At 43.9% G+C, this 18,304-nt stretch overlaps 1 protein-coding gene across 1 annotated transcript; it reads right to left on the bottom strand.

Annotated features, from left to right (window-relative positions):
* Window positions 1-12,340: 12,340 nt before the first annotated feature.
* On the bottom strand, window positions 12,341-15,052 carry LOC138789026 (E3 ubiquitin/ISG15 ligase TRIM25-like). The gene is made up of 2 exons (XM_069967536.1): window positions 13,478-15,052; window positions 12,341-13,392 (listed from the first exon to the last, which is right to left on the bottom strand). The coding sequence occupies exon 1, from the start codon at window positions 15,050-15,052 to the stop codon at window positions 13,814-13,816; it is 1,239 nt and encodes a 412-aa protein (XP_069823637.1). The 3' UTR covers window positions 12,341-13,392; window positions 13,478-13,813.
* Window positions 15,053-18,304: the final 3,252 nt, after the last annotated feature.

Below are 18,304 nucleotides of genomic sequence, written 5' to 3' on the forward strand. Positions count from 1 at the left end.
GTGACAGCTGTCAGCGCTCGTTTGCACTTCGTTCCCTGCTCGCTGCGGTCGCTATTGCACGTGCCGGCAGCGAGCAAGTAAGTGGAGGGCGCGCTGCTAGATGGTCCGGGCAGCCCATGGCAGATAGCAGCGATCTGCTGCCGTCGCTCCATGTAACAGGAGTACTATTAGATAATATTCGATACTATCGAATACCTTACTATTCGATCGAATATCTATTCTATCGAACAGCATTCGCTCATCACTAGTTCTGACCTAACATCACTAACAGGGCAGATGTAGGAAATGGACAATAAAGGTAGTCTTTAGGGTTCTTTAGGGTTATTCTCCTTTGCCTTCCTTGTGCAGACTGCAATGCAGGGCACTAATGAGTGCTCCCGGTCTTCCCTCCTGGTGGCAGCAGCGTCTGAGTGGCCTGTCAGCTGACAAGACGCTGCAGCTGCTGGGAGCAGGGAGAGGTAAGGTGTTAGGGCAATTGCTAGCCGTTGGCCGTGAGATGCATGGTCAGTGCCCGACGATTTTAGGTCCAAACCTAAACCATGATTGGATAAAAGAAACGTATTCCAGCAGTCCAATCAAATCCGGTATTTATTGTATAGATTCCATAAAATCGTTACATACAAAAAACGTAGAAAAAATGCTAGACGCGTTTCGGCCCACTCTGAGCCTTGATCACAGCATAGCATAGCATATGCTGTGATCAAGGCTCAGAGCGGGCCGAAACGCGTCTAGAATTTTTCTACGTTTTTTGTATGTAACGATTTTATGGAATCTATACAATAAATACCGGATTTGATTGGACTGCTGGAATACGTTTTTTTTTATCCATGTTGCAACGCCTGATCACCCACAGGTGAGGTCCTTTGCAGTCCTATTCCGGGAAAGAGAATAGCCAGCTATATTGCAGCAAGTAAAGCATATACGGAGTAGAAGCGGAAAAAACTTTTGCTTTTACCTAAACCATGATTGTTGTCTCTATTACACGAGCAATAATCGGCTGAATCGGGCCGATTATCGCCCCCTGTAATAGGGCCCTTACTGGTACATTGTACAGCCCTGCATGCCACAGGTAACGAGGCTGTTCATCTCTGTTTGTGTTGTCTGTTTGACTCTATGGTGAAAATTTATCAGACTTTGTGCAATGTAACAATGGTTTAGTTGTATATTTGACTGTGATGAACATATGTATTAAAAGGGTATTCCTGTTTCGGCTTGTTATCCCCTATCAATAGGACAGGGGATAAGAAGATGATATCTACTATACTGGTATTATTGATATCACAGGTCTGGGTATGCCGGATTTAGTGAGTTCTAGTTCATATTTACTTTCACTACATAAATTACTCCACAAAGGGGCCCGCTGAGGCTATGTCGCCTAAGGGCCCACAAAAACCTGGAGCCAAAAGGAAGTCCCTGGAAGTGCACTGATGAAAATTCTGCAGCGTTTATGTAACCCCCTTCAACTTCACTGTACAAGGATTCGCAGCGGATCTCGCTGCAAACTTGCAGTGTGAAATCCGCTGCGAATTGGGTACGTGTGAAGCTACCCTCAAAGTGGATTTCCTGGTAAAATGTTCCAAAGAGCTATCCACAGGATCCACCGGATAGCTTATCAGTCACTGATCAGCAGGGATCAGCTGTTCGGGCGCGCACTGCACAGTGAAATGAGTTTGTCTTTATTGATTGTTTAGCGGTGGTGACTAGTTACTGCAGGTCAGCTCCTATTCAAGTAGAGTCAAACACTGTTCACTGTGTAGTGTGGGCCCAAATAGCTGATCGGCACCTGTGCCACATGTTGGCACCCCGACAGTCAGTGACTGATACGTTTTGCCAGGAAAACCCCTTTAAAGGGGTTATCCGGCTGAATTTTTTTTTCTTTCAAATGCACTGGTGTCAGAAAGTTATATACATTTGTAATTTACTTCTTATAAAAAAAAACTTGAGTCTTACAGTACTTATCAGCTGCTGTATGTCCTGCAGGAAGTGGTGTATTCTTTCCAGTCTGACACAGTGCTCTGTGCTGCCACCTCTGTCCATGTCAGGAACTGTCCAGAGCAGCAGCAAATGCCCATAGAAAACCTCTCCTGCTCTGTGCTCCTAATTGCTGAGGAGGGAGGACGCACATGGCCGGGCGGAGGTCACAGGTCACCACACTGATGGGGAAACACGGCCTAGTGCTACAGAGAACACCGCAGCCAACTGATTTATGTCCTGATGACCTGTCCTGCACACAGATCAGCGGGCTGCAGCGTTCTCTTCACACACCCTGCTTACCTGTCAGTGTAAGAACACGTGATTCCACCCCATTATCACTGATCTCCGCACTGGCAGGGTCCTAACAGCCCCGACCGGCCTCCCTCACCTCACACCGCGCTGGATCCTCACAGGCACATCTCCTCCCCGCTCTCTGCACGTCCATCCTTTTCCTGCGCTATCCTCTCTGGCCCGCCCGCCCCACTCTCCCTCTTCTCTCTCCACGTTCTCTGCATTATACTCTATGCAAAAGCACAGCTTAACATAAAGTATCGACTACCAGGGTATTCTGGTATTAAACCGATATTTTGCCCCAAGAATCGATATTAGAATCAATTTTGGGGCATTGCGCATCCCTAGTGCACATGCTCAGTCTTTGGCCATGTTGGTTGGGGCAGCTTTGGTGCATCATGGCGCGTCTGATGTCACCATGCCATTCACCCGCTACCAACATGGAGCCCAACCCCGCACTAGCGCTACCACATGGACAAGGGTAATATGTTTGACGTGTTATACACCTGTGCCACTTCTCTTGCAATTGGTTGCTCTGCCCATAAATACCATAGCTACCTCCCAGTATGCACCTTCTGACGAAGGGCAAGACCGAAACGTGCGTTGGGGTGTTCCTTCATGAGGGGTCCGCACGGCAGCTAGTACGCAATTTACCTGTCCCATCTAGTCTATTGCTGCACTTGCACTTTATATTTATTATGGGATTTATTGTGCCATACATGCTTTCTTTTTAAATTCAGTTTCTTTTTAACACCATTGGAGAAAAAGGACGTATACACACGTCTTGCCATTGAATAGTTTGTATGTTGCACAAAGAACATTACACTTTACTGTTTATATGAATTTTCATGGGCTAATATGTGTGTTTCAGCATTCTCTGCATTTAACCGTTTCTTTTCCATATTTACTAAGTTTTTTTGTCTTTTTACCTCATGTTCGTTCAATAAAATCATGTATTTATATAATTTTTCGTACTAAGTTAAAGACTCATGTTTTTTCTCTTGGAGGCCAGGCGTCCGGGTACTTGCAGAGTACTGGTGTGGTAGGCTGCATCCTTAGCTCTTACGGGTTAGAAGTGGCATCAGACATGAGAAAGCCAGGTCGGTTTCTGATTCTCAGAAGCTGTACGGATCTGGACACTGAGACCTGAACCAATCAAAACTTTTGACATGTCAGAGAGAGTTTTTCCAAACGACAGGTACACTTTAACTTGCATAGACTTTATTATCGCCTGCTGCGCAATAGACGCAATCAACCGCACGCAAGATTCCAGAATGGCGAGTGAGCTGCAGCACATCCCGGGGACTGCTGCCCAAGTGCTTTCTGTAGCTGCAGGAACACTGGCCTGGATTCCTCCCAGTCAGCACGCTTACCCCACTCCTCTGCTGGACAGCGATAGCAGTTTACCACGGGCAATAGAGACTCCCATTCCCCCACCCCCCATCGGGCTAGGCGATATGGGAAAAAAAAAAATTTCGATTAAAAAAAAAAAAATTTGGACTTTTCTCGATTTAAATCTCAATATTTTTTTTCTTTTTTGCTAAACAGAACATTTTTCTCCCTGCAGCGTCAGATGCTATTTTAATGATTTTGAGACAACTGTATTGCTTCCCAGTGTAATAGACCCCCCCCCCCCCCGTGCCCCCATGTAATAGACAAGCCCCCTCTGTGCCCCATATAAGTACTTTTGCCAAATATGTGCCGCTCTGTGCTCCTATATGGTAAAGGAGATCTTCTTTGTGCCTCCATTTAGGTAGGGTGTAGTAGTGGAGGTATAGAGGATAAGGGGTGTAGTAGTAGTACAGGTATAGATGAGGGGTGTAGTAGTGGAGGTATAGTGGACAAGGGGTGTAGTAGTAGTACAGGTAAGGGGTGAAGTAGTAGTACAGGTATAGGTGAGGGGTGCAGTAGTAGTACAGGTAGAGATGAGGGGTGCAGTAGTAGTACAGGTATAGGTGAGGAGTGTGGTAGTAGTACAGGTAGAGATGAGAGGTGTAATAGTAGAGGTATAGTGGATTAGGGGTGTAGTAGTACAAGTACAGATGAGGGGTGTAGTAGTAGTACAGGTATAGATGAGGGATGTAGTAGTAGTACAGGTATAGATGAGGGGTGTAGTAGTACAGGTACGGATGAGGGGTGTAGTAGTGGAGGTATAGTGGACAAGGGGTGTAGTAGTAGTACAGGTATAGGTGAGGGGTGTAGTAGTAGTACAGGTAGAGATTAGGGGTGTAGTAGTAGAGGTATAGTGGATAAGGGGTGTAGTAGTACAGGTACAGATGAGGAGGGACTGGGGGTGACTGAGAGGGGACTGGGGCAGCTGGGGGTTACTGAGAGGGGGACTGGGGCAGCTGGCGGTGACTGAGGGGGGACTGGGGCAGTGGGTGGGGGGACTGGGGCAGCTGGGGGGGACTGAAGGGGGATTGGGGCAGCTGGGCACACACCCCTCCTCCTCTGCGTCCTCCTCCGGCACACACTTCTCCTCTCAGGACCGCCCGCCGCTGCTGCGCACCTCACTGCTCCTCTCCGGACCGCCCGCGGACGGGTCACGGAACGGCCAGTCTCATACAAGGTCTGAACATGGCCTTAGAGTATAACAAGTTTAACTGATTAAAGTAAACATACCGCCTAGATTATGATGTGGGCAGCCATCTTGCCCGAGCTGTATTAACAACATTTAACAATATACTTTACAGTATCGCTGGGGGAATGAATAAGTTCACTATCTTACCAACCTTCTTGTGTGGTGACCCAGGGGTGCCAGTTGTTACTTGCAAGGAGTAGTGGCTTAGAGTGGTATATAACCTCCTAGATCCTAATTCTGTGGCCCGGGTTGCAGCAAGTGGGCGTTTGGTGGTTTGTGGCTGGTTGTCACATGTCACGGTGGCAAGGAGTGGTGTTACACACATATATATATATATATACAATGTTCAAGTGGTTGTGTGTGTGGTTTTATCAATTAAATAATTAGCACAGTGAATCTCTATGTATAGTGTAGTGTAGTATATAGTGTAGTATAGTATATAGGAACTTGAGACAGTCATCCTGGATTAAGTAAAAATTTATTCAATTCACTATTATTTTTGGCCTAATGTCTATGGAGACTCCATATCTGAGCTACCTGTCAGCTGGATGTTTTATAATTGTGTTTGTGAGAGTCTTCACATTCTCCCCCAATGAGAACATGATGCTGATCTACGCTTGCCCAAAGTACAGGGGGCTAAGGGCCTAGCTGGAGTGTTGGGCATCCTTAGTGTATAGATGCAGGATACTCAGGGGATTATAAAAGCTGATGCACACAAGCAGAGGGGGGGGGGCATTTTGGTTAAACAGCAGAAGATGGTGTGTACGGTCATCTCTCCCAGGTGCCCAGCAAAACGGGCGGGACTCTCACCTGGGATAGCTAAGTATATTGTACTGTATTCGACTTAGCTTTGTATTTGTATCTTCCGTATCTGACTAAACTTTGTATCTTATTTATATTTTCCTTGCTTTTATCACTTAAGTAAACTTTATTCACTTCTTATTGTGTGTGGACATGTTTAATCCTTCATCTTCGAACCTACTGTAAAACACGGGGTCACCGATGATCCGGAAAGCTGAATTTTGCTGTAATTGGCTGGTCTGAATTGATACAGCGATCGTCGGCACGGGGAGTGTAAATGCCGAGAAGCAGAGATGGCCTGCTATACATTATAGTAGTCATCATTACCTGATCGCTGTGTGTGTACACACAGCGATCGGGTAAATTGCAGGTGTAAATGTATGCCCGTTTGCGTTAATTCACGGGCTACAGGCACGTACATTTACGCCTGAGGTCTTTAAGGGGTCAATAATGCTGGAACAATTTTGACATTGTAAACAAGGAAACGTCCCTACTTTTTCTATAGCTAGCTTCATTTGTCTTGTTTTAGTATTACTCCCAAACAATTGGAAATAAATCACCCTTTATGATATACAAATTTTGTATTTTCATCAAAGTGTCACTGTTGTTTAAATTTTTTTTTTGCAGAAATCAATAGTACAGGCAATTTTAAGAAACTTTGTAATTGGGTTTGTTAGCTGAAAAATGCATTTTTATCACGAAAAAGCAGTTTGAAGCTCTCCCTCCCCCCTGTCTTCATGGTTTTCTATGGAGAGGGGAGGGGTTGAGGGAGATGAGGCACCAAAACAGGGCAACAAAGAGTTAATTTACAGCTACATCACTGGGCTATCTCCTCTGAAGTCAGCACTGACCATTCTGACCTCTAAATACCAGCTCGACTGATGTAAAAGAGTGCAGATTTCCTGATACTGAGAAGTGAATGAGAGAGAGGAGGGGGGGGGGGAGGGGGGGACCTGGAGAAAGTCTGTTTGAATGCAGATAATGGCATATATGGTAAAGTGGTGGTCCCAGCACTCCGCAGTTAAAAATTTCAAAGACTTTATTACATATCAAAAAAGATTAAAAAGCTCATGTCGTGGTATGCTACAAACAACCTATGCGTTTCACATGCGCGACAGACGCGTAGGTTGTTTGTAGCTTACCACGACATGAGCTTTTTAATCTTTTTTGATATGTAATAAAGTCTTTAAAATTTTTAACTGCGGAGTGCTGGGACCACCACTTTGTTACCTTCATCCCGAATTGGCATCTGGCCGAAGCTGGACCCGTGCACCCTCTCCTTCATCAGGGATCCTCTTTTACTCAAGCAGGAGGTGAGCTGGCTACAGCCATTTTTTTGTTAATGGCATATGTGCCTAATAAACCCAATTACAAGGTTTCTTGAAATCGCCTGTACTGTTGATTTCTGCAAAAATAAAATAAAATACAAAAGTGACACTTTAAAAAACTTTCCAAACTTGTCATCATGATCGGGTTCGGATGAACTCCAGCATGCTCGAGGTTCGCTCATCTCTATGCATGTCCCTTTAACCACATCCTCAAACTCAGACATGAAGATGTTTGCTATACTTGGAGCTACAGGGGATCCCATCGAGACCCCCTGTAACTGCAAGTATAGATCCTTTCCAAATCTACAATAATTTTTCGAGAGTACTAATCCCAGCAAAGAGATCAAGAACCTAATAAACCTATTATCCAGGTTTGAGTCTTTACACAATTTTTTTTCTCACAGTCATCAACACCTCATCGGTGGGGATATTAGTATAGAGGCTCTTAATATTAAGAGTGTAGAACATCGTAATCTCTTTTCCATCAACATTTTTAAGACGTTCTTAGAAATCTGTTGTATCCCTTAGACCAGTGATTTTCAACCTTTTTTGAGCCGCGGCACACTTTTTATACTTAAAAAAATCCCGGGGCACACCACCAACCAAAATGGCACAAAATGACACTAAAACAGTACATATTATACATATACTTAATAATATAGATTCTAAATGTGTTTATACTCACTCAGTGTGAAACCTGGGCCTGTTTTCTTCTCCCCCCTGTGCTTCTCTCCACCATACTTCTCCCCCCTGTGCTTCTCTCCAGTGCTTCTCTCCCCCATGCTTCTCTCCAGTGCTTCTCTCCCCCATGCTTCTCTCCTGTGCTTCTCTCCACCATACTTCTCCCCCCTGTGCTTCTCTCCTGTGCTTCTCTCCACCATACTGCTTCTCTCCACCATACTTCTCCCCCCTGTGCTTCTCTCCTGTGCTTCTCTCCACCATACTTCTCCCCCCTACTTCTCTCCTGTGCTTCTCTCCACCATACTTCTCTCCTGTGCTTCTCTCCCCCATGCTTCTCTCCTGTGCTTCTCTCCACCATACTTCTCTCCTGTGCTTCTCTCCACCATACTTCTCTCCCCCCTGCTTCTCTCCACCAAACTTCTCTCCCCCTGCTTCTCTCTGCTGTTTCTCTCCCCCATCCCCAGGTTTCTCTCCCCCATTGTTTTCTCCTGTTTCACAGGGCACCATAGTTTGGGGAACTTTCCCCGCGGCACACCCGACCATGTGTCGCGGCACACTGGTTAAAAATCACTGCCTTAGACATCTGGGTAAATTTTTCACAATTTTCTGTAGAAATGAGTCAATATATGAGGCAATGGGATGGAACAGCGAGCCTGTTCATGAAATGATTGGGTGGCCCGGAGGCCGCTCCAATCCTTTATGTGTTTTAGGAAGCCGGTATAGCAGCGCAAACTAAGGAGATTTACTGCTCAAACTGCTTATAATCACCTCTTTCTCTAGTATTCCCATCTCATAAGCCTCACGTAAGATCTCATCGACCTCCTTGTTGTACATCATCGTTGGATCATTATTCATTTTTTTGTAAACTGTATCGTCATCTAATTGACCTCTGGCCTCCTCTAAATATGCATCCCGAATCCACACAACTGTAGCTCCACCCTTATCAGCTTTTTCAATCACGATTTGATGATCGTTCTGTAAATCCTTACAAGCTGATTGCTCTTCTCTAGATAAATTGGATTTGAGGTGCACATTCACAGAATCCTCACAGTCAATGACTTCATTCACTAATACGTTTTGGAAATTTTCTTGTGGATCAAATGTACTAGCTGTCTTTTTATATACATTTTTCTTTTTTTAGATACATGAATTCTCTTTTTATTAATGTCCATAAAGTGCATCTTCAAGTCTGACAGATCTACAAATTTTATAGAAGTCCACCATAAATTCAGATTTGGACATAGTGTGTGTGGGTACAAAACCAAGTCCCTTGTTTAACCCCTTAAGGTCAAAGCCAATTTTCGTTTTTGCGCTTTTGCTTTTTCCACTTAATGTTTAAAAGTCCATAGCGCTTGCATATTTTCACTTAGAGACCCATATGAGCCCTTATTTTTTGCGATGACACTTTATTTTCCCATAAAATATGCTGCGAAACCAGAAAAAAAATCATGTCAAATTGAAAAAAAAAATATAACATGTATAAATTTTATTTTATCTGATGGCTTTTAAAAAATTCAAACCATTGTTAACAAATATGTTCCTTCAAATCGCTCTATTCCCATACTTAAAGCGCTTTTATCCTTTGGTCTATGGCGTTGTGTGAGGTGTTTTTTGCGCCATGACATGTACTTTCTATCGGTACCTTGATTGCGCATATACGACTTTTTGATCACTTTTATTTACATTTTTTCTGGATTTGATGCGACCAAAAATACGCAATTTTGCACTTTGGAATTTTTTTGCACTGACGCCGTTTACCGTGCAGGATCAGGAATATGATAATTTAATAGGTCAGGTGATTACGCTCGCAGCAATACCAAATATGTTTATTTATTTGTTTATATTTATAAAATGGGAAAAGGGGGGTGATTTGAACTTTTAATAGGGGAGGGGATTTTTTATTAATAAAAAAATATTTTTACTTTTTTTTTTTTTACTGGAAGTAAAACTGGAAGTCCCCCTGGGGGACTTGTATATACACCGCTTAGATCCATTAGATCGGTGATACATTGCTTTGGTCTGCTGCAGGCCAGTGCAAAGTATTGCCGAGCCGGGATCAGTGTCATTGCGACGCTGAGTCCCAGCCCGGCCACAAGCACGGATCCCCCCCCCCCCCGCGATCGCATCGTGGGGGGAGATCCGACCCACTAGACACCGGAAGCAAAGCATCTAAATGCAGCTGTCAGGTTTGACAGCTGCATTTAGAGGCTTAATTAGCTGGTGCAGCAACGGGACTGGTTCCGGCTAATAGAGGCTCTCCCTGGCTGCACATAACAGCCGGGAGCAGCGCCGTTCAGAGCGGGATCCCGGAGGGACTCCTCTCTGAACTCCCCCCGCGTCACCATGACGTATCAGATACGTCATGGGACGCTAAGGTGGTAACAGTTGTTTGTCGGGTTTAGACAATAATTGATCAGATAAGTTCACTCACCGCTCATTTTTTCTTTGGGGCAACTTCCTTTGGTTTGGTTCCTGTACCTTTGTTCACAGTGGACTTTTTTTGGCTGGACTCTTTCTAAAAAATCCGGTGGCGCATGGAGAGGTAAACATAACAACATATTTATTATTTTACCCCTTTAAAGGGAAACTCCAGGTAGAGGTAAAAAAAATGAAACTTCTGCAGAAGCATAAAGCATTACTTACATATCTATCCCAGTTTTGAAACTACCAAAAATCTATTTTTTTAGGGGTTTTATTCTGTATTGTGTTTCTGTACTTCCTGGTTGAGCAGTTCCCAGAATACAGTACTGGTTCCATAATGCAATGCTGTTCCATAATTCCTCAGCTGTTCATCACAGTCCTCCACCCTGCCTATTCCCCGACCAAATCTATTGCAGAACATCTAGGCTGCATTTACACATTGCAGTTTCATTGTGTTACTGAATTATTTGCAGTACTTCATCATTTCATTGTGGTCCCACCCACACAGCACACAGTTACTACATGTAACACCACACAGCACGCTTTAGTCTCTACCTGTAACGCTGATATTGGAATAAAGTAAAAAAACTTTTTGAATTATTTTTTTTTTTCTTTTCATTTCCACACACATTTTATGATCAAGCATCTTTCATCTTTGAAGTTGAGCCCCACAATAAGGACTTAATCCAATATTATCTCACATTGGATATACTGTTTATGCCTTGTTTTTTCTCCAGTTGGGATTGGCCGGCTCTGATCCTCTCTGCCGTTTAGCATCATTTACTTGTGTTACTGCATCATTTTTGTGAATATGCTGCAGTACTCCAACATTTGTGAACACAGCCCTAATTTCACTACACACTTCTGCACAATCAGTAAAGTTCCAGCACCTGCTTCTGTCTCTCCTTGCCGGCTCAGGTGTAGTGAGGGGCCGGTCAGAGATGGTGAATCACTCAGGGGATTGGGGGATCCAGCCAAGCCTCCTGTGACATCACACCCTGCCCCCTGTCTGCATCATCAGTCTGTTCTCAGCAAACACACACAATGTGAGACAGAGGCATAGAAGATTTGTCTCCTAAGGGGGGAGAAGAGAAGGAGCAGGAGACAATGTAAAATTGGCAAATAGGCCATTTTTCTTCACTTCCTGGATGTCTATCAGCTACCAGTGTGGCAGAACCGTACAGATATGGTAAAACATTATATAGACACATATATATAACTTTTAATGTACTTTTAATAGAAAACTAATTTTCCTTATGTGGAGTTCCCCTTTAAAGCAAGGGCTGCACGAACATCACCAACAACATCCGTGCACCCCCACCCAACTAAATTACTGAGCCATCTAATAGGCTTGCTTACAGTGAGTTTCGGGCCGTCTAATTTGTCCTTTAGGATATGTTCACTCATTAAGATTCTTAATTGCAATTAAAGTGTAACTGTCATGTTTTTTTTATTGCAGAAATCAGTAGTCTAAGCGATTTTAAGAAACTCTGTAATAGGTTTCATCAGCCAAAAAAGCCTCCTTCTGTACTCAAGAAGCAATCTCCCAGCCTCCCCCCCCCCCTGACTTCTTATCTGTGCATTATCAGGCAAATCCGTCTTCATTACAAAGAAGTCAGTGAAGACGGGCTCTGCTCTCTCCATTGTAAGCCTATGAAGGGGGGAGGGGCTGAGGGAGATGAGGGAGCAGGAAGAGGTGACATGAAGGTCAGCTGTCTGTAGACTCTCTGGGCAGCTAAACCGCAGGATTCTGGGGTCAGAAAGTTCAGTGCTTATCTATGAACTTACTGAGAGAAGATTGCAGGGTGTTGTGCTGTGCAGAAATCCTCCGTGCTCAGTCACTCCTAACAGCCCCTCCCCTCTCCATAGACACATAATGGAGACAGAAATACTGCTTCATCTGATGTGAGGGGGGGAGGCTGGGAGATTGCTTTTTCAGTACAGAAGGAAACTCTTTTAGTACATAAAACCTACAGAGTTTCTTAAAATCGCTTGTACTGTTGATATTTAATGTTTTCAGAAAAATGACCCTGAAATGACAGTTATGCTTTAAGTCAGGAATGGATCTGAAAAGAAGAAAAGCCCCAGTCTGTCTTTCTTTCTAAAGATCTGTTCCTGGCTTTCTATTTGCAAGAAAAACTCGAATAAATAAGCATTCCCTTCAAGTTGCTGCATTGTGGCTGGGGTGGGAGGGTTTACATACTTTTAAAAACTAAATTTTATAGGATGTACACAAACACAATAAAGCAAAATAACACTAATAGACAAGAAAATAGTGGTTTATTATACATATCGACTCTTGAACACAGCAGGTATTACAGGCGGAGGTGACTATACAAGGTACAGAGGTTACACCAGAGCCCTGGAGACATTCAAGGCACTTGGAAAGTACAGTAACAACCCCCGTGGCAAGCAACAATGTAGTCATGTTGTTTGTCACCCAAGTTTCCCCAAACCAGACATTTTAATAGAAACTGTATAAACTATAGTTGAATAAGCTAATTTCATTTTTAAGTACAAAAAAGTTTGTTTAGATTTTTTTTTTTTATTACATATCTGTATTTCCTACATCTAGTAAATAATAAATAATATATGGTGATTGTAGTTCCATGAAGCCAAAACTAAAGGGCATTAAATGCATATACTTCTATAGATCTCATTGAATATAATAATATGGTCCATAAACATCAATTATTCTAATCGGAATAGCGACTAGGTAAATAATAGTGCTGATCCGTATGAACATAATCAAAGTGATCACTGATACACACAAAACTGTTCCTGAAGTCAGCAGTCTAGAGGTTGATCTGCCTGCAGAGATCAACTGATCCTGTGAGTCTGAATTCTCTGAGCCACAACCTGGAATAACTGCTTTTGGCCAGGCAGCCACCACATAAGGCCATGAGGGATCAGAATGGTTTTCTGAGAAGAATCTGTGGCTATAGACTAAAATTTTTGCTTGAAAAACCCCATTAAGTGCTGGCCTTTAGATCAGTGCTGTATTACTCTGGTCTGCTGCAGACCAGACCTATAGATTACCAAGCCGGAATCAGCGTCATTCCGACACCGAGGCACGGCCAAGGAGAAGGGTTCCCCCCTCCGCTATCACATGGCGGGGAGGGGGGATCCCCACACTAGACCACCAGGGATGGGCACCACAGGGCATTTAAATGCAACTGTCATGTTTGACAGCTGCATTTAAATGTCCTATATAGTGGGAGCGGCAATTTGCCAGCGGCTGCTAATAGCAGCGGTCCTGGGCTGCAGAAAGCAGCCGGGATCGCAATGGTTCAGAGTGGGGTTGCGGCACAGCCCCTCTCTGAGCTGCCCTAACGGCGCCATGACATACAAGGTACAAGAGACATTCTCTTCACGTCTTAATCTTTAAGCAGCTAGCTACATAGTGCCTACCACGTTTTTCCCAATATACACATAATATAGCATGAAGGGGCTCTGTGAAGGTGGCAGTAAAGGTGTGTAAGTGTCTGATGGGGTCACACAGCTCATAAAAGGACAGCTGCCCGGCCTCATAATCCAGACAGATCCTGACTCTATTACTGGAGGTATTGCCAGGTAACCGGATCTGCTTACTGTCATGTATCACTGTATACTGATTATTACTCCTCATAACACACCAGGACTTGTTATTATTTCCAATGTATGACTGATCCCTCCTGTCTATACTGGGATAACACATCCCCACCCTCCACCCTACTGATCTATCGATCTCCACATCTCAGTAATGTCGCCCTGAGGAGAATCTCCTGCTGCTCATCACCTGAGTATAATACTGGAATCTCTCTGCTGTTTCTGGACGATTCTGCTCCTTTTCTGTCCCGGTTGCAGTTTTCAGGTCGTCTGATATAAGGAGATTATTATTAGCTGTGTTTACATCCAGTAATATGTCTGCAGGATCCTCCCCATAGATTCCGCTCCTTATACCTGATATTATGTCACATAATGTGCGGAATGTGTCTGAGATTACAGCCACATCCAGATCATCTACATCATGGGGCTGTCTATCATGTCCCCCTGTGTCCTCATCACCTCCCCCCTCCTCAGGATCACACAAGTCACCTGTGTCTGGTTCCTGTAAGACAGTCAGTGGATCCGCCATGTTACACAGCTCCTCAATGTGTCTCATCTTCCTGGACAGCTCGTCCTTCTTTATTTCCAGCTTCTGGATCAGAGCAGACAGTGACAGTGACTCTTTCTTTTGCTGCCTGGAGATCTCGCTCAGGACCCTCTTCTCCAGGTCGTCCAGCCGTCCCCTGATGTCTGTAAACAGGGCAGTGACTCTCTCGGCTTCTCCAGCTGCTTTTTCTTGAGATTTTCTTTTGCACTCTTCCACACTCTGGACTCTTTCCTCAGTTTCCTCTCTCTTTGTCATCAGTTTCTGGAGAACATTTCTCAGTTTCTTCTTCTTCTTCTCAGAGGCCTCATCCAGCATCTCCACCCGATGTCCCTGATGTTCTCCATCCAATCTGCAGGACACACAGATACAAGCAGCGTCTTCAGTGCAGTAATATTCCAGGACCTTCTTATGGACAGAACATTTCTTCTTCTCCAGGGAAGTGCTGGGCTCAGATAAGACGTGTTCTGGTGACTTGCTGTGAACTCTCAGGTGTTTATCACACAGAGAAGCCTCACAGTGCAGACAGGATCTCACAGCAGGTACAGCAGAGTCCACACAGTAAGTGCAGCAGATCCCGGTGATCTCCGCTTGTTCTGGCTGAGTAACCAGGAAACGTTCTGCTACATTATGGAGATATAAGTTCCTCATCAGTGCCGGCCGCTCCTGATACTCTTCTCTGCATTCAGGACAGGAATAAACTCCAGCCCCGTCCTGTGTATCCAGCACACGACCAATACAGACCCGGCAGAAGTTGTGTCCACATCTCAGCATTACAGGAGCCTTAAATACAGATAAACAGATGGAGCAGAGCAGCTCGTCTCTCAGAATAGCAGACGCCATGGCTGAGGGAGGAAGGAGGAAATGAAACTAAACGTCTGACACTGAATAACCAGTTGTAGTTGTAGTTACGCCCATTCACTGAGAGGAATTTTTTTCAGTGCATTCTAAAAGCTATGATTTTATTAATTTTCTATAAATTATGCCATATGAGACAGTTATTTCCAGGAAAAGTTATATTTGTTAATTAAACTATTTTTTATTATTACCTGTTAAAACAAATTAAGGAATTGAACAAACACAGCAACTCAGGAATTTTCTTAACCCCTTAAGGACTGGGCTAACTTTCGTTTTTGCGTTTTAGTTTTTTCCTCCTTGTGCTTAAAAGGCCATAGCACTTGCATTTTACACCTACAGACCCACATGAGCCCTTATTTTTTGCGTCACTAATTGTACTTCGCAATGACAGGCTGAATTTTTCCATAAAATATGCTGCGAAACCAGAAAAAAATTATATACGCAGTGAAATTGAAAAAAAAAAACGCAATTATTTTTCTTTGGGGGGGCTTCATTTTTACGTCGTGTGTCCTATGGAAAAACTTTCTTGTTATATATGTTCCTAAAGTCGTTACGATTAAAACGATATGTAACATGTATAACTTATATTGTATCTGACGGCCTGTAAAAAATTAAAACCATTGTTAACAAATATACGTTCCTTAAAATCGCTCTATCCCCATGCTTATAGCGCTTTTATCCTTTAACCTATGGGGCTGAGTGAGGTGTCATTTTTTGCGCCATGATGTTTACTTTCTATCGGTACCTTGATTGCGCATATGCGACTTTTTGATCTCTTTTTATTACAATTTTTCTGGATTTGATGCGACTGAAAATGCGCAATTTTGCACTTTGGGATTTTTTTGTGCTTACGCCGTTTACCGTGCGAGTTCAGGAATGTGATTAATTAATAGTTCGGGCGATTACGCACGCGGCGATAGCAAACATGTTCATTTATTTATTTATTTGTTTACTTTTATTTGTAAAATGGGAAAAGGGGGGTGATTCAGACTTTTATTAGGGGAGGGTTTTTTTTATTAATAATGACACTTTTTTTTACATTCACTCACAGTAATATGAAGCCCCCTGGGGGACTTCTATATACACAGAACTGATCTCCCATTGAGATCAATCCTGTGTATATAATAGAGCAATGATCCATCAGATCGGTGCTCTATTATAATGGTCTGCTGCAGACCACCTGAATAGATTGCCGAGCCGGGATCAGCGTCATTCCGACGCTGAGCCCCGGCCGGCTCATTAGAACGGATCTCCCCTCCGCGATCGCATCGCGGGGGGGAGATCCCCCACTGGACACCAGGGAGAGGAGCCACAGCTGCCATTCAAATGCAGCTGTCAGCTTTGACAGCTGCATTTGAATGGTTAATTAGTTGAATGGCTGCACTTAGGCTAGGTTCACACTGCGTTTTCAGCATCCGTTTAACGGATCCGTTTTTTTTAACGTCCAGAAAAATAGGGTCAGCAACGTTTTTTGGTCCGTTTTGGTCCGTCAAAAAAAACGGATCCGTTTTTTTTTATAATGGAAGTCAATGGAAAAACGGATGCACACAAATGAATCCGTTTTTTGCAATCCGTTTTTCATGCGTTTTTTGCAAAAAACGGATGCGTTAAACGGATGCTAAAAACGCAGTGTGAACCTAGCCTTAGCAACCGGGGACCGCGGGCTGCAGAGAGGGCTCACGCCGGGAGCCCTCTCTGTTTACACTTAACGGCCGCATGACGGGTAAACCCGTCATGCGTCGTTAAGAGGTTAAAACCGGAAAAATGTGTAAGGAACACAATTACAAAACAGAGACAAAGTCAGACAGATATCAAGCCGAGGTCAGAAAGTCCAGGAGAAGCACAACAAAAACCTAATCACAGACACAAAGGGCAATCCAAGGTACAGGCTGAGGCCAGTAGAACAACAGGTTTCAGCAGGAGGATAAATGCTAGTGAGGCTAAGGAAACCAAGTTAAAGGCAACTCCCACAAGCAGCTGAAGTCTTAGGGTTCTATTACACGGGCTGAATACGGCCCGATCATTGTAGTAAGCGAGCACCAATCTGCTAGATCGTGCTCATTTACTGGACCTATTACATGGTCCGATAATCTGGCAGCAAGGGCTGCATGGACATCGTTAGTGATGTCCATTCAGCCCTTGACCAAACATCTGACACCTTACCTCTCCCTGCTCCCGGTCTTCTCTCCAATGCTCTGCAGCTTTCCGATCCCAGCGGCTGCAGCATCTGACAGGACGCTTAGCCAATCACAGGTCGGGACCGCCTTGGCCTGTGATTGGCTGAGCGTCCTGTCAGCTCAGATGCTGCAGCCGCCAGGACCGGGAGCTGCGGAGCACAGGAGAGAAGACCGGGAGCGGGGAGAGTTAAGGTGTCAGATGATTAGGCAATCGTCAGCCGCTGGCCTTGCATCGCTATTATGCATAGCGATGCGCGGTCAGTGCCTGGTGATTTTAGGTTAAAACCTAAATCAACGATTAGCCCGCTTCGGTCATGGTATACATTGAGAAGTTGCAGTCTTATAGCAGAAGTTCGGCCAAAAGTATTTTTTGATATGTTATTACTTTTGGAAAGTTAGACAAATTCCTAATTTACATTAACCCTTAGAGGACCGGGCCAATTTCAATTTTTGCATTTTCATTTTTTCCTCCTTGTGCTTAAAAGGCCATAGCACCTGAATTTTTTCACCTAGAAACCCACATGAGCCCTTATTTTTTGCGCCACTAATTGGACTTTGCAATGACGGCTGAATTTTTTCGTAAAGGACACTGCAAAACCAGAACAAAAATTCAATGTGTGGTGAAATTGAAAAAAAAAACAAAAACGCATTTCTTTTATTTGGGGTTTTTTCGTTTTTACGCCACTCGCCCTGGGGTAAAACTGACTTGTTATATAGGTTCGTCAAGTCGTTACGATGACAACAATTTGTAACATGTATAACTTTTATTGTATCTGATGGCCTGTAAAAAATTCAAACCATTGTTAACAAATATATGTTCCTTAAAATCGCTCCATTCCCAGGCTTATAACCCTTTTATCCTTTGGTCTATGGGGCTGTGTCAGGTGTCAGTTTTTGCGCCATGATGTGTTCTTTCTATCGGTACCTTGATTGCGCATATGCGACTTTTTGATTGCTTTTTATTAAAATTTTTGTAGCACTTAGTCAGGGCACCAGTTAGTGGACACCAATGCCAGGGTTCAGTAACAGCGGTTTTATTATAGATGAGGTAACTAGTAGC

This window comes from Dendropsophus ebraccatus, chromosome 1 (assembly GCF_027789765.1).
Source record: "Dendropsophus ebraccatus isolate aDenEbr1 chromosome 1, aDenEbr1.pat, whole genome shotgun sequence".
Lineage (NCBI taxonomy): Eukaryota > Metazoa > Chordata > Amphibia > Anura > Hylidae > Dendropsophus > Dendropsophus ebraccatus.